The following is a 19,717-nucleotide window of genomic DNA, read 5'->3' on the forward strand; positions in this document are numbered from 1 at the left end:
ACTTGTTAGCAGCGTAGTTTTGAGACTTCTTCAGAACCTAGCTCTGTCTTTGAGCTTCTTGCAGAACAGGTGCTTTTGACTTTCCTGAAGCTGTGTAACAAGCCAATGGATCATTTTCAAGCTTTTCTTTGTGTCCCTGGCAATTTATTGATGGAAACATAATTTCTAATGCATTATAAATTCAGATACTGTGCATCTGGTTCTACCACGTACATTCTTTATGAGAAGTAGAGTGGTTATTGTGCTGTGCTTATGCTGAACTTGGTGCTCCACGAATTCATGCACCTGTTTTTTCCATCTGCAATATCATCAGAAAGCAGCTGTGTTATAATCACACATTCTGATTCTACCCAGCTGCTCTTTTGTTTATCTTTACCTTTGGGTGGGCTACTTTTTAAGTGCAGTGGATTTTATCTTTTTATTTTAAATAATAGTTGAAGAATTAAAGCTGTAGGCTGTCTGTATGCTGGTATAGCAGTATATTTTTTTTTTTTGCTTCTTGGGTAACAGCTCTATCTTCAAAGGAGTTTGGTTTGGTACTGGCTGTGTTTCTTTCTTTCTAAAGTGTCTCTCTCCTTCTTTTAATGCTTTTCAAGGTCCATAGTGCAGCAACGTCTCTGGCAGCAGATCTGCTGAAATACCACACAGATCATATGATTCTCAAAGCATTAAAAATCACAGGAGTAGAAGGAAATCTGGAAGCTGTAGCAGAATATACTTGCAAGCTATCAGAGCAGAAAGAGCAACTTGTTGAGGTGAGTTCACAGTTGTTTTGATTTTTCTATAGGTGAAAATGAATAGCTGGGTTATCTTCATCTATTCTTTAGGAAGACTTTTGCCTGTTTTGGTTTTAATTATTATTTTTATTTTTTTCCCTAGCATACTGTTGGATTTTGTGTTGTTCTTACTATGGTCTGAGCCAGGTGTGTCACTGTGGCAAATAGTTGCTGTAGCATAGGTGTACAGCCTGTTCTCCTTCTGAGTCTAGATTTAAACTTGTTGTTTGACTCAGTGTTATATGCATGCATAATTTGGGGCTGAAATACTCATGAAAAAGTAGTGTTTAGATCTAGCTAGGGATTACAGCCTTTTGCTGAAGCATTAAGCATCCAGCAATAGCTGAACCCACGACACATTTTAAGAGTGAAGAGAATTTAAGGTTAAGTTTCTTAATCCAATGAACTTAACTGTTTTGAAGACCTTGTCAAATTTTTGTGAGTCAGAAGATCATTGGAAATCTTTTCTCATGAAAATCTGGTGCAGGCATTAATGCATGCACAGTTTTGTATGGCAGTGTTCATACGTGTGAATAAGAGACTAAGGCCTGGAGGTTTTTTTGTTTGTTTTACATATTTTTTTATTCTTCTCCAAGGTGATGAAGATTGCTTTTTAGCCTGCTGTGTTTGTGATGTATGGGTTAAGCAGATGTATTGAGTTGCATGAAGAAGCACATGATGTGAGAGCAAGTCTCACTAAGATAGTGATGGAGCACTGATGCAGATGAAGCGAAGAAGAGTTGAGTTCTCTGCACTAGAAATAGTTAGGACTATTTCTGGGGTTTTAATGGGGGCTTAAGGACTCATCCCAGAAATATGACTATACAGAAACAATATCCTCAAGTTCTTGACAGCTCTGTGAACTTCAGAGACTGGGAAATCAACTCTGGTCATTTTTAATTTCAGCTTCAGTGTCCCCCTGTTTTCAGTTGGCATTAGTGAGATTCGTTGGTGTTCCTCTTTTAGTGAGCCACTGCTTTGGTTCTAGGTGTGACTGTGATTACATGCGGGTCTTTTCAATAACAGGCAAGGTACTTAGTTGTATATACTATTTCTGTCTTAAATTCTATCTGTGATCTGAAATTCTTCATTCATTTTTAGCCCAAAGTTCACTCTTAAACTTACAATAAAAAAAAAAAAGTGACTAGCTTTTGCTACCCTTACAATCTTCTACTTTCTTCCCTGTGTTTGAGAAAAGCAAGGTCATATAAAGATAACTAAGCTCTCTGCATGATGGAGGCCTGCGTTTTTCCACATGGTTGATATTTGCTGAGTAAGCTGGTTATGGTGACATCATCTATGCTATGTTTTCCCTAAGTTCTATAGAGATCTGATTACTTTCAGATTTATTAATTTACTTATCTATGTATGCAATTGTTGGTTTTGGACTGATTTCATTTATTTAAGGTTTTTATTTCTTTTGGTGATTTTTTTTTTCTATACCTTTTAAGCCAGGACTTTTCCCCCCTGATTTTAAATGTGTGAGGTGCCCAGTAAGTTTTGAAAAGGACTATTAGTAATTTCTTGTTATTGTATGTGTGCAGGTGTGTGTGTGCCTTTTTTCATTATCGTGAACACATTACTAATGAAAAAATATTTTTATCATTCTTTTTCTCTTTAAATTTAAAAATGAAATGTATTTAGATGTGTCGCTTGTTGAGGCATGTTTCTGGAACAGAGCCCCTTGAGATCACGTGCATACATGCAGAAGATACCTTCCAGGTCACTGGCCCGCAGGTATGCTCAGCTTTTATCTGGTCACTTCAACAGGACATAAATAAAAATGACTTGCATGATTTTTTTGGAGACCATGTTGAATTATTTGAAGTAACTCTATAGAAGAGTTGCATTTCAGTGTTGGATGTTAGCTAAAAGCATACGCAAGGAAGATCATCAAACTTGCGTGTGTTAAATGAATATGCTACAAAAACTTCACAGTAACAGTTTAAGTTTTGTGTTTTTCCTAAGAATGCATTTGTTAATTCATGTGCAATGCTATTTACTAAGATGTCTTCTACTAACAAATACTTTGTTCTCTGTCCAGATAATTTCTGCTGCAGAAACGCTAGCATTACATCCGTCTAGCAAGATTGCAAAAGAAAATCTTGAGGTGTTCTGTGAGGCCTGGGAGTCTCAACTGAGTGATATGTCCATGTTGTTAAGAGAAATCAATGATGTGTTTGAAGGAAGAAGAGGTAAGAATGATACACAGAAATAGAAAAATGTAGTTTCCTAACCAAAGAAGAATTTTAGCTGTAATTTAAGAAATACTGCTTTCTTGAGAGAGGAGCACAATAAGTAGTACCATATCCCGTACAGGAATGTGAAATCCAAGTGGTAATACTCAAATACATTGATATTTGAGATGTTGAATTAAAGCACTTAATTGATTTTTTTTTTTCAAAGAAAAACATAGTCAGAAATGTGAAGGCCTGGTTTGTGTGAAAATGAGTATGTTTAACTTCCTGCACTGTGATTAGTTCCTGTAAAATTGAACTTTTCCAAGTACTCAAAATGTTCGGCACAACTCTTTGCCAGTGGTGTCCAGGTCTTAGAGATGTAGACTTATGGTTTGACTACAGCATGTTAATGCCAGTCAAGATACACCTTAATTGTGTGACATATTTAATTCATTTCCTATTTTTCTGGATAATACATAAACATATACGTTCTGTTCTGTCAGTTTGCATTGTATTTACTTCATAATGTAGTGAATGTAGTTATTTGATTTTTAAACTGCTGTCCTTTCTCCTGGATGGAATCTCTGATGACTCTGCACAATCTTGGGATATTTTCTCTGGTTGGTAAGTTTATTGGTATTTGTACAACATGTAGAAGGGAACAGTGGAGTTTTGCAAAACAGATGTGTGTTTACTTGTAGTTTCTCTTGATAAATGGAAGCCATTTTAAAATTATTTTTATCAAAAATATTTTTTTTTCCAGATGATGTCCTTAATGTAGCCTGACATGCATCTTGTGGCTGTGTGTTTGTTTCAGTCTTTAAAGTACAATTGCGTACAGATAGAATGTAAAATACAACAATTCTGAATGTCTTGTATTTTTAAGAAAATCACTCAGGTTAAGAAGTTTGGATTTAGTTAAATACAGGGACTTCAGGCTTTTGTGCCTGAGATACAGGGAAAAAGTAAATCCTTATTCAGGTTAGATGACACTTTATCAATGACATAATACTTCATCTTGTTATTAACATAAAACTTCATTTTTAGAGTTTATTTTGGCTGCTTAATTTTCTATACTTGATCACAAGACTACTTCTTTGGCAATTTGTTGTGAGGTCAGTGAACAAGCAACTGCAGGGCACGAGTAGCTCACATTGTTGCTGCTGGTTGCTAGATGAATGTGGGTCTGAATCTGAAGGCTCGTAAAAGAAAAAGGCGATGGGATTCAGACTGGGTTTACAATAACTGTGGGTAGCACGTGTTGTTGGGAATTTGAGAAATATGTCATTGTTATCTTTTTCTTCCACCTTAGTCTGGAATGTGATATAAGATATGTAATAATCTACTAGATCAGAGATCCTATTGATAGACCTTTAAAATTCTAGTGTCTTTTTTGTTTTGGGAGCCAAGGATGTATTATTTCTCTCAATATATATTATGTTTTATATACTGTGATAAAAGTATGGTATTACTCTAATGTTAATGTATTGTGATCCATTTGGAATTTGCAGGGCTGATTATTCTGTTATTTTTTCATATTCATGCAATAATGACTGATAACCTTTCTGTATGTATGTTTGTATGCACTTAAGTATTATTGTAATTAAATTATTAGGACAAGAACCTTGCAGACACAGCAAAACATACACTTGGCTTTCAAAACAAACAATTCTTGAAGTGGCACAGTGTATTCCCAGCATCTCCTTGTAGTTAGTAACTTTCCATTCTCTTGTAATTATTGACACCAGATAACAAATGTTTTCCACAAAATGATATTTTCCAGCCTCTTTAGAACATTATTTCACAAGGCTTTCCTAATACTGTTGCTTGAAGGAGAGAGAAGAGAATGGGTAGGTGCTGCTGAGCCTGTTAGTGTGTGCCTAGGCCTGAGTGCAATGAAGACAGTTTTTTCCTGTTAGGCAAAGGCAGATGGGTCTGTCTCAGTGTCTCTTGTTTCTTCAGTCGTTCCTTCAGCATGAAGTGTTCCTACATCCCCCTTGGTAAAATATTGAGCATGCATTGTACACCTGGTACTGCCTTAGCTACATTGCATTTTGTGTTGCCAAAAAGATGCTGAAGAGACCTTGTCTCCATATTTCTTGCTTCATGGCCCAGCCTGCTAAAGGGACTTCTCTCCCTGTGAATCTGGGTTGTTACATATTAACTGTCAGTCATCTCCTTAGAAGTAACTTTGATCTACTATTTTCACCAGTCTCCTACAAAGCTTTCTTCACTATTGAGCGCTACTCTTTGCTTATTTTCTCTTGATGGTAACTCTTTGACAAGAGGGTAACTCTTGTCAGGTAACCCAATTAACAAATTAGACTAAAATATCTATTTGGTAAGAGATTGTAAAGGTTTTGTGAATGTCATTCTCCTCTCCAAATGAAGCAGAGTTTCACAGTATTTTATAAGGTTTTATTTTCTTGTAACTCATGCTACTTGTCTTAATGTTGAGGTTGGTAAAAAGTTTTATTTTAGACTACTGTGTAAAGTGCTTTATTTGTAGTAGAACTGTGATTGTGTGTAAGGAAAGATAGAATTACAGTAAGAAGTTTGTGTGTGTATATATTTTATTCTCCTTTGCTTAAGATCTTGTATTTTTGTACCACCAAAATGTTTGGTTTTGTTAGAGAGTACAGAATACAGTTTAACAGGCAAAATTTGAATGGTAACTAAATGTGCTGGACACATCTAATAAAACAAGCATTTCTATTATTACAGTAGATTTTCATTGTATAAACTTGTCTTCTGCTAAGCAATTCCTTGCCTAGTATCCCGGATGTGTGTTTTGGAACTCCCTCTACACTATGTGGAACTATAGAGTGAGGTAGACATGAATTTATTCTGTTTAATCCAAAACCACCATTTAATCCAGGGGTCAGGATTCCTGCACACTGCGTGTCTTTGAAGTGTCATGTATCTGGTATGAGCTAAGGGGGGTGATGGGAACCTGTAGAGGTAGTTTATGTAAAAGAGAAGATTTGATTTTGCTTGTGGAGGGTGGCTGCCTTCTCCCCACTGACTACACAGAAAGCCCAAGATAACTGTTTTAGACAAGGCATTTAAATTAGAGGCTCTTGCACTTGGAGGTGAATCACCTATTCAATGAAAGTATCTTTTATTAATCCAGAGCTGACCTGACTTCCCCCGCCTGCCCTTTAGGTGTGGCTTCAATATGTTGAAAAATAATGCGGATACTCCTCTGATTGTATCCTTGTAACTTGACCATAAATGTGAGAGTGATTTCTAAAGATAACAAAAGAGGGGGGCAGAAAGGAAGATTTGTCCTCTTGATTTAAAAGGAGTTAAGTGAGCGTTGCGGTTTGAGAGGGCCATAGTTGATGAATAGGGGATGCAGTTCCTAACTTTAGTTTGGACATCAGAGTTCTAGAAAGGCATAGCCATCCTTACAGATGAGAAATGAGGCCAAAAGCAAGATTTAGAAGCTGAGGTTTAGAAATTGTGGATGGAAAAATGCGACTAGAACTATGAGAAAGTGGAGTGTAAGGAGTATATAGGAATAGTAAAAAAATGATTTTCTTATACATTCCAGAAAACACCTTAGGGGGGAAAAAAAAAAAATGCAGGCAAGAATGAACCACAGAAAGAACATAACATGGCAGAGTCTTTTAATATTTTAGTCTACATCTAACTTCTAAAATATGGAAATTAAATTCATGAAAATTGTGCATTCTGTTATGGAAATCAAATATTAAATTTGGTTTATTATACCAATGTAGATCTATTTTCTGTTGAAGGAGGATTATCTCTGGCTTGTGTTGGTCTGCTCTGAAAAGAACAATATCTATGGGTCTGTTGGGGGGCGGGGGGGGGGATGTTTAAAAGAAGTAACATTCCAATAAACAGAGTCAGATCATCTTCTTGCTGAATATAGTCAACAGTTCAATATCCCAAAACCAAATGAGGGGAATTGGTAGAAGAGGGAAAGCATTGTTTCTCATTTCTGTTTTCTTCTTTCTTTGATTTGGTTGCCATAATTCTGTATGTTAACCTCTCTTGGGTGTCTCTCCTTTCAGTATTCATCTCATGTCAAAGCTTTCTGGGTTTTGGAACTTTATTTTCAATAGGACACTGTAGGTTTTTACAAGAGAGATATTTTTTTATGCTCTAGCAGTTCAAACTTAAGAAGTTCCAAGAACAAAGAATAATCTTACATACTTTCTTATATCCCCCTTGGTTGATGTGTTGATACAGAGAATGTGATCAATTGCTTTTGTCAGTCTTTATTGAGAAATGTGATGTGTTTGTGTGTGTGGGCAATTAAACTGAGTGACTGCACTGCAAGAAAAATAGTTAGGCAGTTTATGCCCTGATAGCTCTTTTTTCACTTTTTTTTTAAACTGAGTGAAGAAAGAGGAGGTGATCTCAGAAGGGAAGAATCCAACTTTATCAAGTGGATTGAGGGATACTTGTCAATTCACTGAGATTTGCTTTAAATAAGCCTGTTGTCCAGACATGGAGCTCATGATCTCTCTGTGGTGTCAGAAGATAAAGAACGTACTTTGAAAAGTCATGAATGCATAACAGAACTGTCTTCAGAAGACTCAGAATGGAATTTCTGTAGGAGTTGATGCAAGAGGAGGAAATAGTAATGATAGGGGATTTGTTACTTGTCCATTCCTTGTCTGGCTGTGTTATCTCCATGCAAACATGTTAGTGATATCCATTATCTTAGCCCTTTGTTTCTTCAAGCAACTTCTATTTTTCACTAGCTCTAAGGATTTTATATATTTTTTTTATTTAGCAGGCTTTCCTCTCCTGAATCCATCTGAATAAATGTAACTATAGTTATTTTAAACACCTGGTAACTGGAGCTTTAATTGTAGGCTGCTAGCTCTGGCACTGTCTCCTGCTAATAAACTTTCATCCGTTTTCAGTTAACACCTGAAGGATATTTTCCTCTGTTTCCTTTGCTTGAACTTAGAATAACTGAGAACCTGGGGGATATAAGAAATAATTCAGCAAGTGCGTAAAATGCAATAGAATTCTTTACTTTATAAAATACGGTACAGATGGGATACACATAGTACGTTATAATGTGAGGGTTTTATTGCTGTTACTTTAGACAGACCTTAGATATCTCTCCTTAGTGACTTTGCCTACTGCAATTTTTATGCCATCTGAGGCCAAGGAAAGCCTTACGTGGAACTACCACAGTACTTGGCACAGGTAGAGATAGCTGCTCAGTCACTGGAGAAAGTTTCTTTAGTCAGGATTGCATGCTGGGGACTAGAAATCTGCAAGAGTGAAGCTGTTCAGATATTTAAGTGCCAGTTACTGAGAGCTAAAATATAAACAGTAAGAGGTTCTTGACTTGTCTCTCTCTGGGAGCATAAGATAGAGTGGCATTTCTCCACCGTATTCAAAGAGTTACAGGTAAGTCATTCACTTTTATATACAGTACTGCAACTTGAGGAAGGCTGAAATAAGTCATGCAGTCCTACTGATTAAATTCTGCATATGAATTTTGGTGTAAATGTGTGTGTTCTTCTAGGAGAGAAGCGTGTCTACCTTTCACTGCCTAGACCAGGGGTAAGTTGCTCTTGAGACTGTTCTATTTACATTATATGCTGTTAACTAGCAATACCTCGGTAACACTTTGACTTGGTGGCTAAATAAAAACACATGGAAAGCTGAAGTAACTAATCACACAGACTTTAATCACTTACTGTATAGGTGGGCTTTAATCCCTGTTTATTAATGTGACATTTTCACCACATGCTTAACTTCAACGATGTGTAATAAATGCACTGTCACTACTAAAACAGTGAGAATACACTGCAATGTACTATAAGATAAATCCTGGTACTTTAAATTTATTGTATTGTTGTCTGAACTGACCTATTTGAACAAACAGATATGCATGAGCATATTTTTCAAATCATGGTTTGAAAGCCAAGTGGTAAGTGCTCATGTAATGTTTGTGGGTTTTTTTAACCAATTTTTCTATTCAAATAGAGTGAGTGAACACTAGAGTGGAGAAATCTACAAGTATGACAAACATTCTAAGGCTTCTTTAGTTACTTGTAGATAGAGAAAGTCACGTGCTCATTTTGTTGAATGCCCTTCACTCAGCAGCTTAAATTTTTGCCATACCTTGTAGTCCGAGGTCTGTATTTAAATAGAAATCTAGCTTGGCTTTGTGTTTTTCTTCAAGAGTCTGCCTTGAAACTGACATTTCTTGAACTACATCTTTAAGATAGAACCAAATGACAATTAGGAGTATCGATTTGTGCACTTTTTTCTTCAAAATCCTTTGATATGAGAACAGTTTGTCCCATTTGTTCTAATACATTGGCAGAATTACATCTGGGTAGACACTGAGATGATCCAGAGCTATTAAAAATGTGGGGATGGGGAAAAGAAATGGCGTAGCAGCTAAAGTCTGAGCAGCAAACTGCAGTAGAAACATAAAAGCAGTATTTCATTTTTGCTTAGATTCCTCAAGTCAGAGATAGAGACCATGCCTGGAGCTGTGTTTCTTATGCTACTCACAGTGGGTAGTGTTTCCCACTTCCCTCTGGCAGGGATTCCACGGCTTAATTTGTCTGAGTATTCCCACTAATTAATAGCAGCTCTCTTTAGATCCTCAGGCAAGGATTCCAATGCTGCACTCTTGTCCTCCAACCTCCTCTAGTGGTTCACACAAACCTCTCCAAGCTATGACACCAACTTTATACTCTTCATTTCCCTGTACTCCACCGTGGTTTCTGAGTGCAGGCTGTGGCTCCCATATTAGTTTCTGTTGTCTTTGCACAGTGACAGCATCAGCACGTGAAGCAAAAGCCTGAAACTGCTGCTTTCTCTGAACATGCAAATTAATTTGCAACAGATCAGATATATTGCTGTGTTGATCCGTTATGCGGTTTGCAAGCTCTGTCGTATTGGGTATTTCGCTCACGTCAGTACCACTAATTATCATTTAATCTGAGCCAGTGTTTGGCTTGCAGTCAGACATGTTTTGGATAGCTGAAGACTTAAATAAGAGAATGGAAGAGGGGGAAAAAAAAAATTGAAAGACTCTGTGTTCATTTCCAGCTACTTCAGCAAACTGACACAGAAGGATCAGTTACGTTGTCATGCCAACGTTTATATGTACCCCAGCTCAGGTTGGAAGGTTCAGCTACTCCTAAGTCACTGATACAGCAGTGTGGTGTTTGTTGGGAAAATCAGTGCGGTTGTACTCAATTGACTGTTCAGCAGTAACTAGTACCTGGGATTTTGAGGGTAAGGGGAAAAATGGTACTGCATGAGAAAATAGAAGAGAGGCACAAGCCTGAGAATTGTGGAAGTGGTCTTCTCCTTGAAACCTGACTGTGTCTGGAGGTACGGGCCCTGGCTGCACTTCCCATTTCAAAAGGACATCCAAATCAGAACAGGTTCTCAGCTTCTGTTAAGAAGTTTGTGTGAACTGCTAGAACTCTCCTGCAAAGTCTTAAGTGTACAGCCATCTCTTTTCATATGCTAGCAAAAATGACTATCAATTCTTTTTATTAAAAATTATTATTTTTTGTTTGAAACAGAAGCATAATGCAAATCTGAAAACACTAAAGCCAGTCAAACTAGATACTGAGGTAAGATGCTATCATTTTAGTGAAAGTTCTTCCAATTATTTTTTTTCTCCTGCCTGGAGAACATATTTTCATATGCCAAAATTATTCTTAACGTTTACAGGAACAGGCAAAAATTGCAAAACTTGGATTAGAACTGCACCTGCTCACATCTGATGTGGATTCTGAGACAGAGAAATGGGAGGACCAAGAGAATGAGATCGTGCAACATGGACAAGGCATGTCAAGTATGGCCTACTCCATGTATTTATTCACCAGGTAATGACGCTGTATGTGGTGTGCTTCAGTGGGGAGAAGGGAAATAAAAGCGTTTATAAGAAATAAGACAACTTTATTTTCAGAGTACAAGTATTGGGACGCAGTCAGAAAGGAGCTCTAATTTACAACCTTATGGTTTAACTTTAATGTGATGGGTGGTTGGACTGGATGATCTTGGAGGTCTTCTCCAACCTTGGTGATTCTACAGTTCTGTGATTACTTGAAATTTCCAACCTGTTCAATAATACAATAAATTAGTGGGGGTTCTGTTTAAGTGCCAAACGTCTGTTTTGTGGCAGAACAACTAATTGTAGATTTCAGGCAGGAAATATATTTAATAAGGATGTTCATAAATACTCTCAGAAGTAAGGGAATTAGTGCATGGGTATATTACTGTAGATTGAGATTGATCTTTGCTGTGCCAAAAGGTGTTGTTCTGAAATTTGCCTATACAGTGTCAGTCTCTGCAAAGAATTTAGGAAGTAGAAGATCAAAGGTTATGATTTCTGGGATGGAGTGCTCAGTTGAAACGTTTTAAGCAGTAACTGAGTAACTTGGCTCTGTGCAAAGGCACTTTGGGTTTTATTTACCTTTATGACTTAACTGCCTGTGGTCCGCTGTTCACTCTATCCCCTCTGTGTTCATTCTTAAGCATCATGTTGTCACCGTTCAAATGCAACTTAGTCGCTGTTCTTAGCTAACTGTGAGAAATTGAATATTCAGTACTTTGCTGCCTTTGCTGGTAGATTTTCTGCTTTCGGTAGTTAGTCATATTCCGTAGTTGCTAAGATTCTTGCATACCCTCTCTTATTCTTGTGATTTTCAGATCCTTTTATGTGTTGCAGAAATGCTTCACTGAAGAAGAGAAAAGAGGCTTAGTTTCTGGCACGGGGGAAGGGGAGCATGCAGCCTCTTTTCTAATCAATAAATGAAATCAGATTCCCTTTCAGAGCCTAAACATCAAAGAGTGTATCAGCGTACACTTCTTTTCAAAGAGAATGGAAGGAAAGTGCTGGAATGCTAGCTGCTGAGAATGTATGGCAACTACAACATGCAAGTTTATATTAAGAAAGAGCTTTGAGTGTTGCATTTTGTCCTTTTAGCATTTATAATGCCATGTACTTATTTAACAGTTACGTGAGGCATATTAAGAGAGGTAGACAACCTCTATCAAGAGGATAGATACAGTACAAAATATTCTATAAGGATTTAGGGATAGTGTTCTGCCTTCTGGTGCTACAGATGTCTGTATAGTCACCCCCTCTCCTCTCCCCTTGTGTGTGTGGGAGAGTATAAATTGTGCATGTAGCAGGCAAAATATTCTGCAGTATCCGTGTGGCATGTAATCTGTTTTCATTGCTACCCACAGAGGAGAAGGACTTCTGAAGACTACTCAAGATTTATTTCATCAAGCAGAGGTAATACATTTTTAATAAAGTAGGAGCTAGGGATTCTGAATGAAGAACAAAATGCAAATTTAACTCTTTGATTCTTTATACATCAATACAGTGTATCGGAAATTGTCAACTGTAGGTTTTAAGCAGCATAACTGTGGTACTTCCTGAAAGCTCACGTTGCAGTGTTCTTGTAGGCACTTAAGGCAGTGTTACTTAAACTGAGATTTCATTTACAAGTGGGAAATACAGTCACATTTAATGTGATCGCTTTCTTTACTGTGTCACTTAATTCAGTTCTCGGTGTTAACAAATTCTCCATCCTAGTCTGAGCAATGGTACTATCCTAGGGGAGGAAGATATCTTAAAAAAAAAAAAAAAAAAAAAAAAAAAAAAAAAGGAATATATAGATAGGGCATGAAGCTGGTGAAGGCTTTGAAAAACAAGTCTCATAAGGAGCAGCTGAGGGAACTGGGACTGTTCAGTTTGGAATAGGCTCAGGGGAGACCTTATTGCTCTCTACAATTACCTGAACGGAGGTTGTGGTGAGGTACGGGTTGGCCTCTTCTCCCAGGTAACAGTGATAGAATAAGAGGGAATGGCCTTGAGATGTTCCATGGGTGGTTCAGGCTGGATATTAGGATGAACTTCTCAGAGCAGTGAGGCAGTGGCACAGCTGCCCAGGGAGGTGATGGGGTTACCATCCCTGGAGGTGTTCATGAATCGTGTGGATGCGCCACTGAAGAACATGGCGGGGGGTGGGTTGAGGGTTAGACTTGATCTCATCTTTTTCAACCTTAATGATTCAATGATTCTATGATTCTAAAAGACAAGTGACCAAACAAGGGAATGTAGAGTGACATTACCAAGATATGTGTACATTTAACAGGGGACTGGTCACAATTTTCAGGATGGTAAACAAACATGGCTGGGTGTCATCTACCCACAAAACTTTTGTGAGTTGCTCCAATGCAAAGCCAGTTGGATGCTGGGGGTTCTTCATATGTAAAGGGAAAACCTTTCAACTTTGCCATGGGACAAGAACAACTTACAGTGTTGAAGTTTTTACTTCAAAAGTCACTGCAAAATTGTTAATTGCAAATGTGTGCAGCTATCACAGATATTTCCTGTTACTCTTTTACTTTTTTGTAAACTATTTATTGAAACAAAATGAAAAAGACCTTCATCTTTTCTGGTGCTTTGTTTTTATTTTTTTACATGTTTTTTTTTCTCTTTCAGATCTTTGCTACAGAAGGAATGAAGCTTGCTTCAGCTCTTCAAGTCTTTTCTGAACAGGTAATGTACGACAACTAGGATAGCCATTCAGCGTACAGCTTCAGTGATACTACTTAAAAGCTGTTTGCTTTCTCCATTAACTTAGTAGTGGAGTCTGTAACAATGAATGGTTTTGTCTTCCTAAAATGCATTTCAGGTACATGATGATGACAAACCTTTGCTCATGTTGGAGGCTGAAAAACTGATCCCCATATGCAAGCAGCTCCAAATAACAGCAAAAACTTCTGTTCAGGGTAAAAGTGCTACATTTACAAAGGTAAAGTAAAAATTAAATATCCCTGAAAATAAAACCTAACTGGTTTTGAAATACAGTAACTTACTAGTTTATGGTCTTGACAAGAAGTTCATCTGCTTCACATCTTGGATTGGCATAGGAGGTAAAAGTTAAGTAGTACAAACTTTATAATGTTGTGGAAGCATTTATGTTTTTCTGCTATGCAATACTTCGTTGTTGCTGTTCCTTATGAGGAAGGGGAATTTACTTCAAGTTGAAGTACTGTTTTTGCTCTTCACACCTTTTGAGAAGCGAATGGGCAAAGTATAGAGGAAGAACAGTAAGAACTGTTCCTCCTAATGAGGATGTTTTCTCTCATCTTACTGGTAGCTGTAACCCCAGCCATTCACTGCAGAACTTTGTGTCAGGAAAGGACGTTCTCCAGCCCCGTTGCAATTGTTTTCTGGACCCTTTTTCCCATTAGCAGAGAGGGGCTTCAAGGAAGTTTATCCTCACCCCATTGTTCATGCTGAGAGTTTGAAGAGAGACAAAATATGACAAGCTGGCACCCAGCATTCATGGAAGTATGCAGGTGGATAGTTTGGGTAGCATTACTTTTCAGGCCTTCATGACTATTTTCTTTAGGGAGCATGGGTATCTGTATTTTACATAATTAGCCTACTGGCCACAGACATAGCATTAATATTAATGTTTTTCCCTACCAGTAGCTTATTATGTGAGCTGGGGAATCAGTATGTAACAGGATTTAGGAAAGATCTTTTCCTTTCTGTTTCTAAAATAACCAAAATTAACATTTTGGTTCTGAGTTAGAAATGTTTCCCAAGGCACTGATGCTCCTAGACGTCTTTTGGGATGTCATTACTGTATATTACTTTCTACTGCTGGGGACTTTTGTCAAGGAACTTATGTCAATGTTTTCCTCAACTTACCCACTATCTGTCATGGTCCAACTGAGAATTCTCAATTCAGGGAGGGATGGTATTTATTTTACTGTAACACAAACTTTATTTGAAGAAATACAAGCTGTAGTTAAGTGTAACTTGCCAAGAAAAGACTTCAGTGCTTCAAAGTATATTAATGAAGGTGATTTGTACTACTGTTGTCATAATTAGTTATTATCTTGTAATTGATGCTTTAGATAAACATAAATTCCAATCCCTGAATGCTGTTATTAAAATGCATGTTGCTTCTCCAAAGGTAGAGTCCATCAATTTATTCTATTACTTATTTGTTATACATCATCTTGGACGTAGCTGCCATAAAAGTTACTGCACTGTTACCATGATAACAGTGGTCTACAAATGTTAGCAGTGAATAGCAGAACTTGTTAAGAAGAGCAGTAGGGTATGTCCTTCTGTGCACCTGGGTGTTGGTTTCCCATTAGCTCTGTAAGCTCTGTTTCCGTTTTGTAGGAGGGACAGCTCAGTTCCGATACCAGCTACACCATCCGAAGGAATCAAACCCAAGCTGAGCACCTGAGGGCTGTTGCTTGGTTTCTTTCACATGCTCTAGCTAGACTAAATGGGAGCTCCAGACTCTATAGGTACATAGTGCTAAAGGCTATTAAATTAATGTTTCTGTACAGCCCAAACTTAATGATCTGTGCTGTGCTTTAGGCTTAAGTTCCAATACTTGAGTAGTTTTAACGTAACTCATATCAAAGTAAGGCATGAAGAATTGTGATGATGCACACTTAAATAGTGAGAGCTCACTTCTGAGACACATATATTACTCTTTTAAATTATTTTTAGCTCCCTCTCCTGGGATGTGCATCATTCTCTTCTCCTTCACAGCCACTGCCTTGGTTTAGCAGAAGGGATACTCCTTTATTATGAACGCTACAGGAAGTTGAACAGGCTGGGCAAAACCTTCAGATTAGAAAAGACTGGATTTGTTTGTCCTTTGTATGCATTTCAAGCTCAAAACAGATTTTCATGTTGCCTAACAGAAGCAATCGGTGGTCTTACTCAACTGTAATTGTCTTGCATAGGTTGATGCATGCATTCAGAAAACAAGGAATGTGATGACTCTGTTATGTCAACTTCTTCCAATTTGCAGCAGATTAATGAGAAAGGTGAGTACTTGGTCCGTCTGCAGTATTTTAAACTTGGGATTTTTTGTTTGTTTTTGTGCATGTTTGCTTGCTTTTTACAATATGTTGTCTTTTGTACACAGAATAAAGCAGGGAACGGCTATCTCAAACCTGCTCCCCCATGGAGAGAAGGCAGAACACGAACTGGTACAAATGCACACACTCCAGAAAGGAGAGTGGAGATGTTTGGTATCAAGTCTTTGGAAAATCACCTAACTAAAATGACATTTTTAGAGAGCAAGTAATGACAGCACTTAGAAATTGCAGAAGCTCTATTAGAGAAAATAACACTTGCTGAAGTTTCAATTTTGCTTTCATTTGTGGAAAGTCAAACCAGGTTAATGTGAATTAAACCTGTTGACCTTTGTCACATCTAATAGATGTCCCGTTACTTAACAATGACAGCACCAACTAGTGTAATCATCACGTGTTTTCATAATGTGAATGAATTTCCTACGCTCACTATTGATACTGGTTTTGTAATTAATGCTTACGAATGTCTTAGTGGATGTTTCAACCCAAAGATGCTGCTAACAGACCTTTCACATAAAGAACCCTGTGCTCTACGTAACACTACTGCTGATGTTTGTGAACTCCTCTCTGGCCCATTTCAGTCTATGGATTTATAAAGCCCATTCAGGAACGTAGTCTGAAACGCTGTGGCCTAAAGCACTGAAATTAAATTTAGAGTTATACCTACAATGAAGTTGAGTTCTAGGGAAAAACACTCTTGTGAGAGCTTGCCACTGAATCTTAGTTTTGTTGACATTATTCATATTTCCAAAGCATACTTCTAAGTGATTAACGCTCTCGACTCAAACACTTTCTCCTTCACTGTCTCTATCTGCAGATGGCAGTTGTTGCTTCCTTTATATTAAACTTTACTGAGCAGAATTTGAATTGCATGTAGAACCACTGAAGTATTACATGTAGACTTTACATTACAGCATTTTAAACTGAAGTAAATAGATACTGATTATGAGAAACTTCTGTGAAAAGGGCATTACTTGATTTCAGGATGCTAGGAAATGTAACCTGGTGTGAAATGCTTGTTTTCAAGGTTATCTGTTCATCGTAGGCAGGCTCCTATTGCATTTTGTTTTCATTTCACCTTTGTGAAACCCCATGTTTATTAGTTTGGCTAAATTACCCAACAGCTCAATTGTGCTTTTTCTCTGTGCACACTTTGCATTGAGCCAGGAGCAAAGAGGTCCCACTCTCCAAAATTGATCTGTGCTTATGTAAAAATTTGTAGTACTACGACTGTGAGAGAAAACAGATTTTAATATACAAACTATTTTGCCTGTTTCATACAAGAATAAAACAAATATGTGAAGTTCCACTTTTATAAGCAGACACCCCCACCTTTCAATGCCATGAATGTTACAATGCACAAGGAGCATATTTAGCATCAAGCACAGCTGCAGCCTGTATAATTAACTTCCTGAAGAAGAATTCTGACGTTTCAATAAAACTTCCTTGTATTCCTCTGGTGTCAGAAGCCCCTGTGTTACGCTCTTGCTCTCTTCAAATTTGGGTAGAACCACTGCAATGTATCCCTCAGTTGATGGCTAAAATGGAGGAATGATGTTAGCACTGAAGTAGTAAAATAAAGGCTAAAAGCTAAAAGGCTTCTTACCTTTTCTTGCAGAAGTGCTGGATTGCTAAGAATGTTTTCATTCACTTCTATCAGTCGCCCTCGTATACAACTGCAGAAGCACTCAGACTCAGTAAAAGTGCATGATATGTCAGGATGGGGGTGGGGGTGTACAAATCCTTACCTGTAAATGGTATATTCTTCTCCATCTGAGGAGGCTATCCTGCAGAGCGGGGCAAGTTCTGTTAAAAACTGAGCTCCCTGCGTGTGAAAAAAATACATACATGTTTCTATTATCCAGCTCTTCTTACAGTTTCATAAACATCAGCAACAACACGAGTTGGTAAGTTACAGAACAAAGTAAGGAGGTGTGACAGCTCCAGGTCATTATGGGTTCCATGGTTATCATAGAATTGCTAAGGTTGGAAAAGACCCACAGGATCATCCAGTCCAACCATTCACCCATCACCAATGGTTCCCGCTAAACCATGTCCCTCAACACAACATCCAAACGCTCTTTGAACACCACCAGGGTTGGTGACTCCACCACCTCTCTGGGCAGCCCATTCCAGTGCCTGACCACCCTTTCAGAGAAGTAGTATTTCCTAACGTTCAGCCTGAATCTTCCCTGGCGCAGCTTGAAGCCATTCCCTCTAGTCCTATCACTAGTCACCTGAGAGAAGAGGCTGACCCCCAGCTCACTACAACCTCCCTTCAGGTGGTTATAGAGAGCAATAAGGTCTCCCCTGAGCCTCCTCTTCTCTAAACTGAACAATCCCAGCTCCTTCAGCCTCTCTTCATAAGGCCTGTGCTCCAGAATTGCTCAGGTTGAAAAAGACCTTAAAGATCATCAAGTCCAACCTCAACCCAACCATACTGCCCTAACTCTGACAACCCTCCACTAAATCATGGCCCTGAGCACCACATCCAAATGGCTTTTAAACACATCCAGGGATGTGACTCAACCACCTCCCTGCGGAGCCTATTCCAGTGCTTAATAAACCTTCCTGTAAAGAAGTGTTTCCTGATATCCAACCTAAACCAGTCCTGGGAAGGACAGAGTGTCCCAGGCACTGAGAGATACAGATGAGAGCTAACCAAATCAGAAAGCTTCATGTACATACCCTTTTGGACTTCCCAGAGACCTTATTCTGAAGCCTGCTACAGTTGGGACTGATTTGGTAATTAATGCTTGTAATTGTTTTTCCGGGCTGAAGAAGAGGGTGGGCTTCTGCCAACGTGATGACGCAGATTCTGCAACAAGACTGACAGTTACCGTGCCGTAGTGGTGCAAAGCCATGCCCCTGAGTGCTCAAAGCAGCTCCAGCGCAGTCTCTGCCCGTACCTGTAGCATTTTAAGTAGAGAAATACCCACAACCAGGCTTCAGCTGCGGGCATCGGGCCCGGCGTCACCCCCACCCCCTCACACCGCCGCTCGACGCGCAGAGCTGTGAGGACAGCGCGGGCACAATGCGAACCGATGGCCCCGAGGCCGCCCCGGCCGCGCGATGCCGCCAGAGGGCACCGGGCCCGGGGGAACGACACCCCGCGCCCCGTCGGCCAACTCGCCTGTTGGAGTGCTGCAGCACGCAGAAGTCCTCGCACGGCCGCCCCTTGACGTCTGCGAGAGGCCACAAACACGGGTGAGGGTGACGCCCCGGCACGCTCCATCCCGCCCGCCCGGCCGCGCCGCACCTGCCTTGTACCAGCGCGTGAAGTACCGCGCCGCGCCCAACGCCTCGGCCGCCGCCATGCTGCCGCCCGCACGGCGCACGCGTAGCCCCGCCCCGCGGGCGGCTCCCGCCCTGCGGAGCGGCGCCCTGTGGTGGATGCACGGCGCCATCGCGCGTATTTAAAAGCGCTCGCCTAAGTGGGGGAAAAGTGGAAGAAAGAACAAACACTGTGAGGGCCCGCCTACAGTACTGCGTCCACGCCCCCAGCACGAGAAGGAGCTGCTGGAGCGGGTGCAGAGGAAGGCACAGCCTTTTGCTGCTGCAAGGGAGCTTATAAACATGAGGGAAATAGACTATGTAGTAAGCCTGATAGTGACAGGAGAAGGGGGAATGGCTGTAAAATAAAAGAGAGAAGGAACATTTGGATTAGATGATAGAAGGAAATTCTTTCCTCACACGGTGGTGAGGCGCTGGCACAGCTGCCCACAGAAGCTGTGAGACCCATCCCTGGAGGGATGTGGCCCTGGGCAGCTGAGCTGGTGGAGGGCAGCCCTGCCCCCTGCATGGGGTGGGGCTGGGTGGGCTTTGAGAGCCCTTCCAACCCAAAACGCTTTTGGAATT

General features: G+C 39.5%; 2 protein-coding genes across 10 annotated transcripts in view; one reads left to right on the top strand and one right to left on the bottom strand.

Moving 5' to 3' along the window:
• The window catches only part of CTNNAL1 (catenin alpha like 1), a 58,710-nt gene extending 41,397 nt beyond the window's left edge, over positions 1 to 17,313 (top strand). For all 4 annotated transcript variants that reach the window (XM_046929825.1, XM_003640772.6, XM_046929826.1 and 1 more), the window contains 11 exons: positions 597 to 755; positions 2,421 to 2,513; positions 2,821 to 2,971; positions 8,475 to 8,512; positions 10,504 to 10,554; positions 10,655 to 10,809; positions 12,179 to 12,227; positions 13,443 to 13,499; positions 13,636 to 13,755; positions 15,725 to 15,808; positions 15,910 to 17,313. In XM_046929825.1, the coding sequence (XP_046785781.1) occupies positions 597 to 755; positions 2,421 to 2,513; positions 2,821 to 2,971; positions 8,475 to 8,512; positions 10,504 to 10,554; positions 10,655 to 10,809; positions 12,179 to 12,227; positions 13,443 to 13,499; positions 13,636 to 13,755; positions 15,725 to 15,808; positions 15,910 to 16,071 (1,119 nt within the window). In that variant the 3' untranslated portion in view covers positions 16,072 to 17,313. The remainder of the gene's footprint in view (positions 1 to 596; positions 756 to 2,420; positions 2,514 to 2,820; positions 2,972 to 8,474; positions 8,513 to 10,503; positions 10,555 to 10,654; positions 10,810 to 12,178; positions 12,228 to 13,442; positions 13,500 to 13,635; positions 13,756 to 15,724; positions 15,809 to 15,909) is intronic.
• Positions 8,620 to 19,197, bottom strand: FAM206A (family with sequence similarity 206 member A). 6 transcript variants are annotated; one of them, XM_040684377.2, is made up of 6 exons: positions 19,123 to 19,197; positions 18,993 to 19,044; positions 18,548 to 18,768; positions 17,608 to 17,684; positions 17,466 to 17,535; positions 8,620 to 11,043 (listed from the first exon to the last, which is right to left on the bottom strand). In XM_040684377.2, exons 1-6 carry the CDS (start codon positions 19,174 to 19,176, stop codon positions 11,026 to 11,028), a joined length of 492 nt encoding a protein of 163 aa, XP_040540311.2. In that variant the 5' UTR covers positions 19,177 to 19,197; the 3' UTR covers positions 8,620 to 11,025. The 6 variants fall into 6 exon arrangements, with proteins under 6 accessions (XP_040540311.2, NP_001383586.1, XP_046780707.1 ...); NM_001396657.1 differs by having other exon boundaries at positions 10,868 to 11,043; positions 18,548 to 18,677; positions 19,119 to 19,197; NM_001396655.1 differs by lacking the exon at positions 8,620 to 11,043 and adding an exon at positions 17,092 to 17,397.
• Positions 19,198 to 19,717: the final 520 nt, after the last annotated feature.

This window comes from Gallus gallus, chromosome 2 (genome assembly GCF_016699485.2).
Source record: "Gallus gallus isolate bGalGal1 chromosome 2, bGalGal1.mat.broiler.GRCg7b, whole genome shotgun sequence".
In the NCBI taxonomy this organism is placed as follows: domain Eukaryota; kingdom Metazoa; phylum Chordata; class Aves; order Galliformes; family Phasianidae; genus Gallus; species Gallus gallus.

Excerpts from the sequence above, each read along its gene's own strand:
- FAM206A (XM_046924751.1), bottom strand. The coding sequence starts at position 19,094 with ATGGAGCGTGCCGGGGCGTCACCCTCACCCGTGTTTGTGGCCTCTCGC. Across the intron at positions 17,685-18,547 it reads TCTCTGGGAAGTCCAAAAGG|GGAGCTCAGTTTTTAACAGA; the intron begins GTATGTACATGA and ends TTTCACACGCAG. Across the intron at positions 17,398-17,465 it reads CAGCACTTCTGCAAGAAAAG|CCATCAACTGAGGGATACAT; the intron begins GTAAGAAGCCTT and ends CCTCCATTTTAG.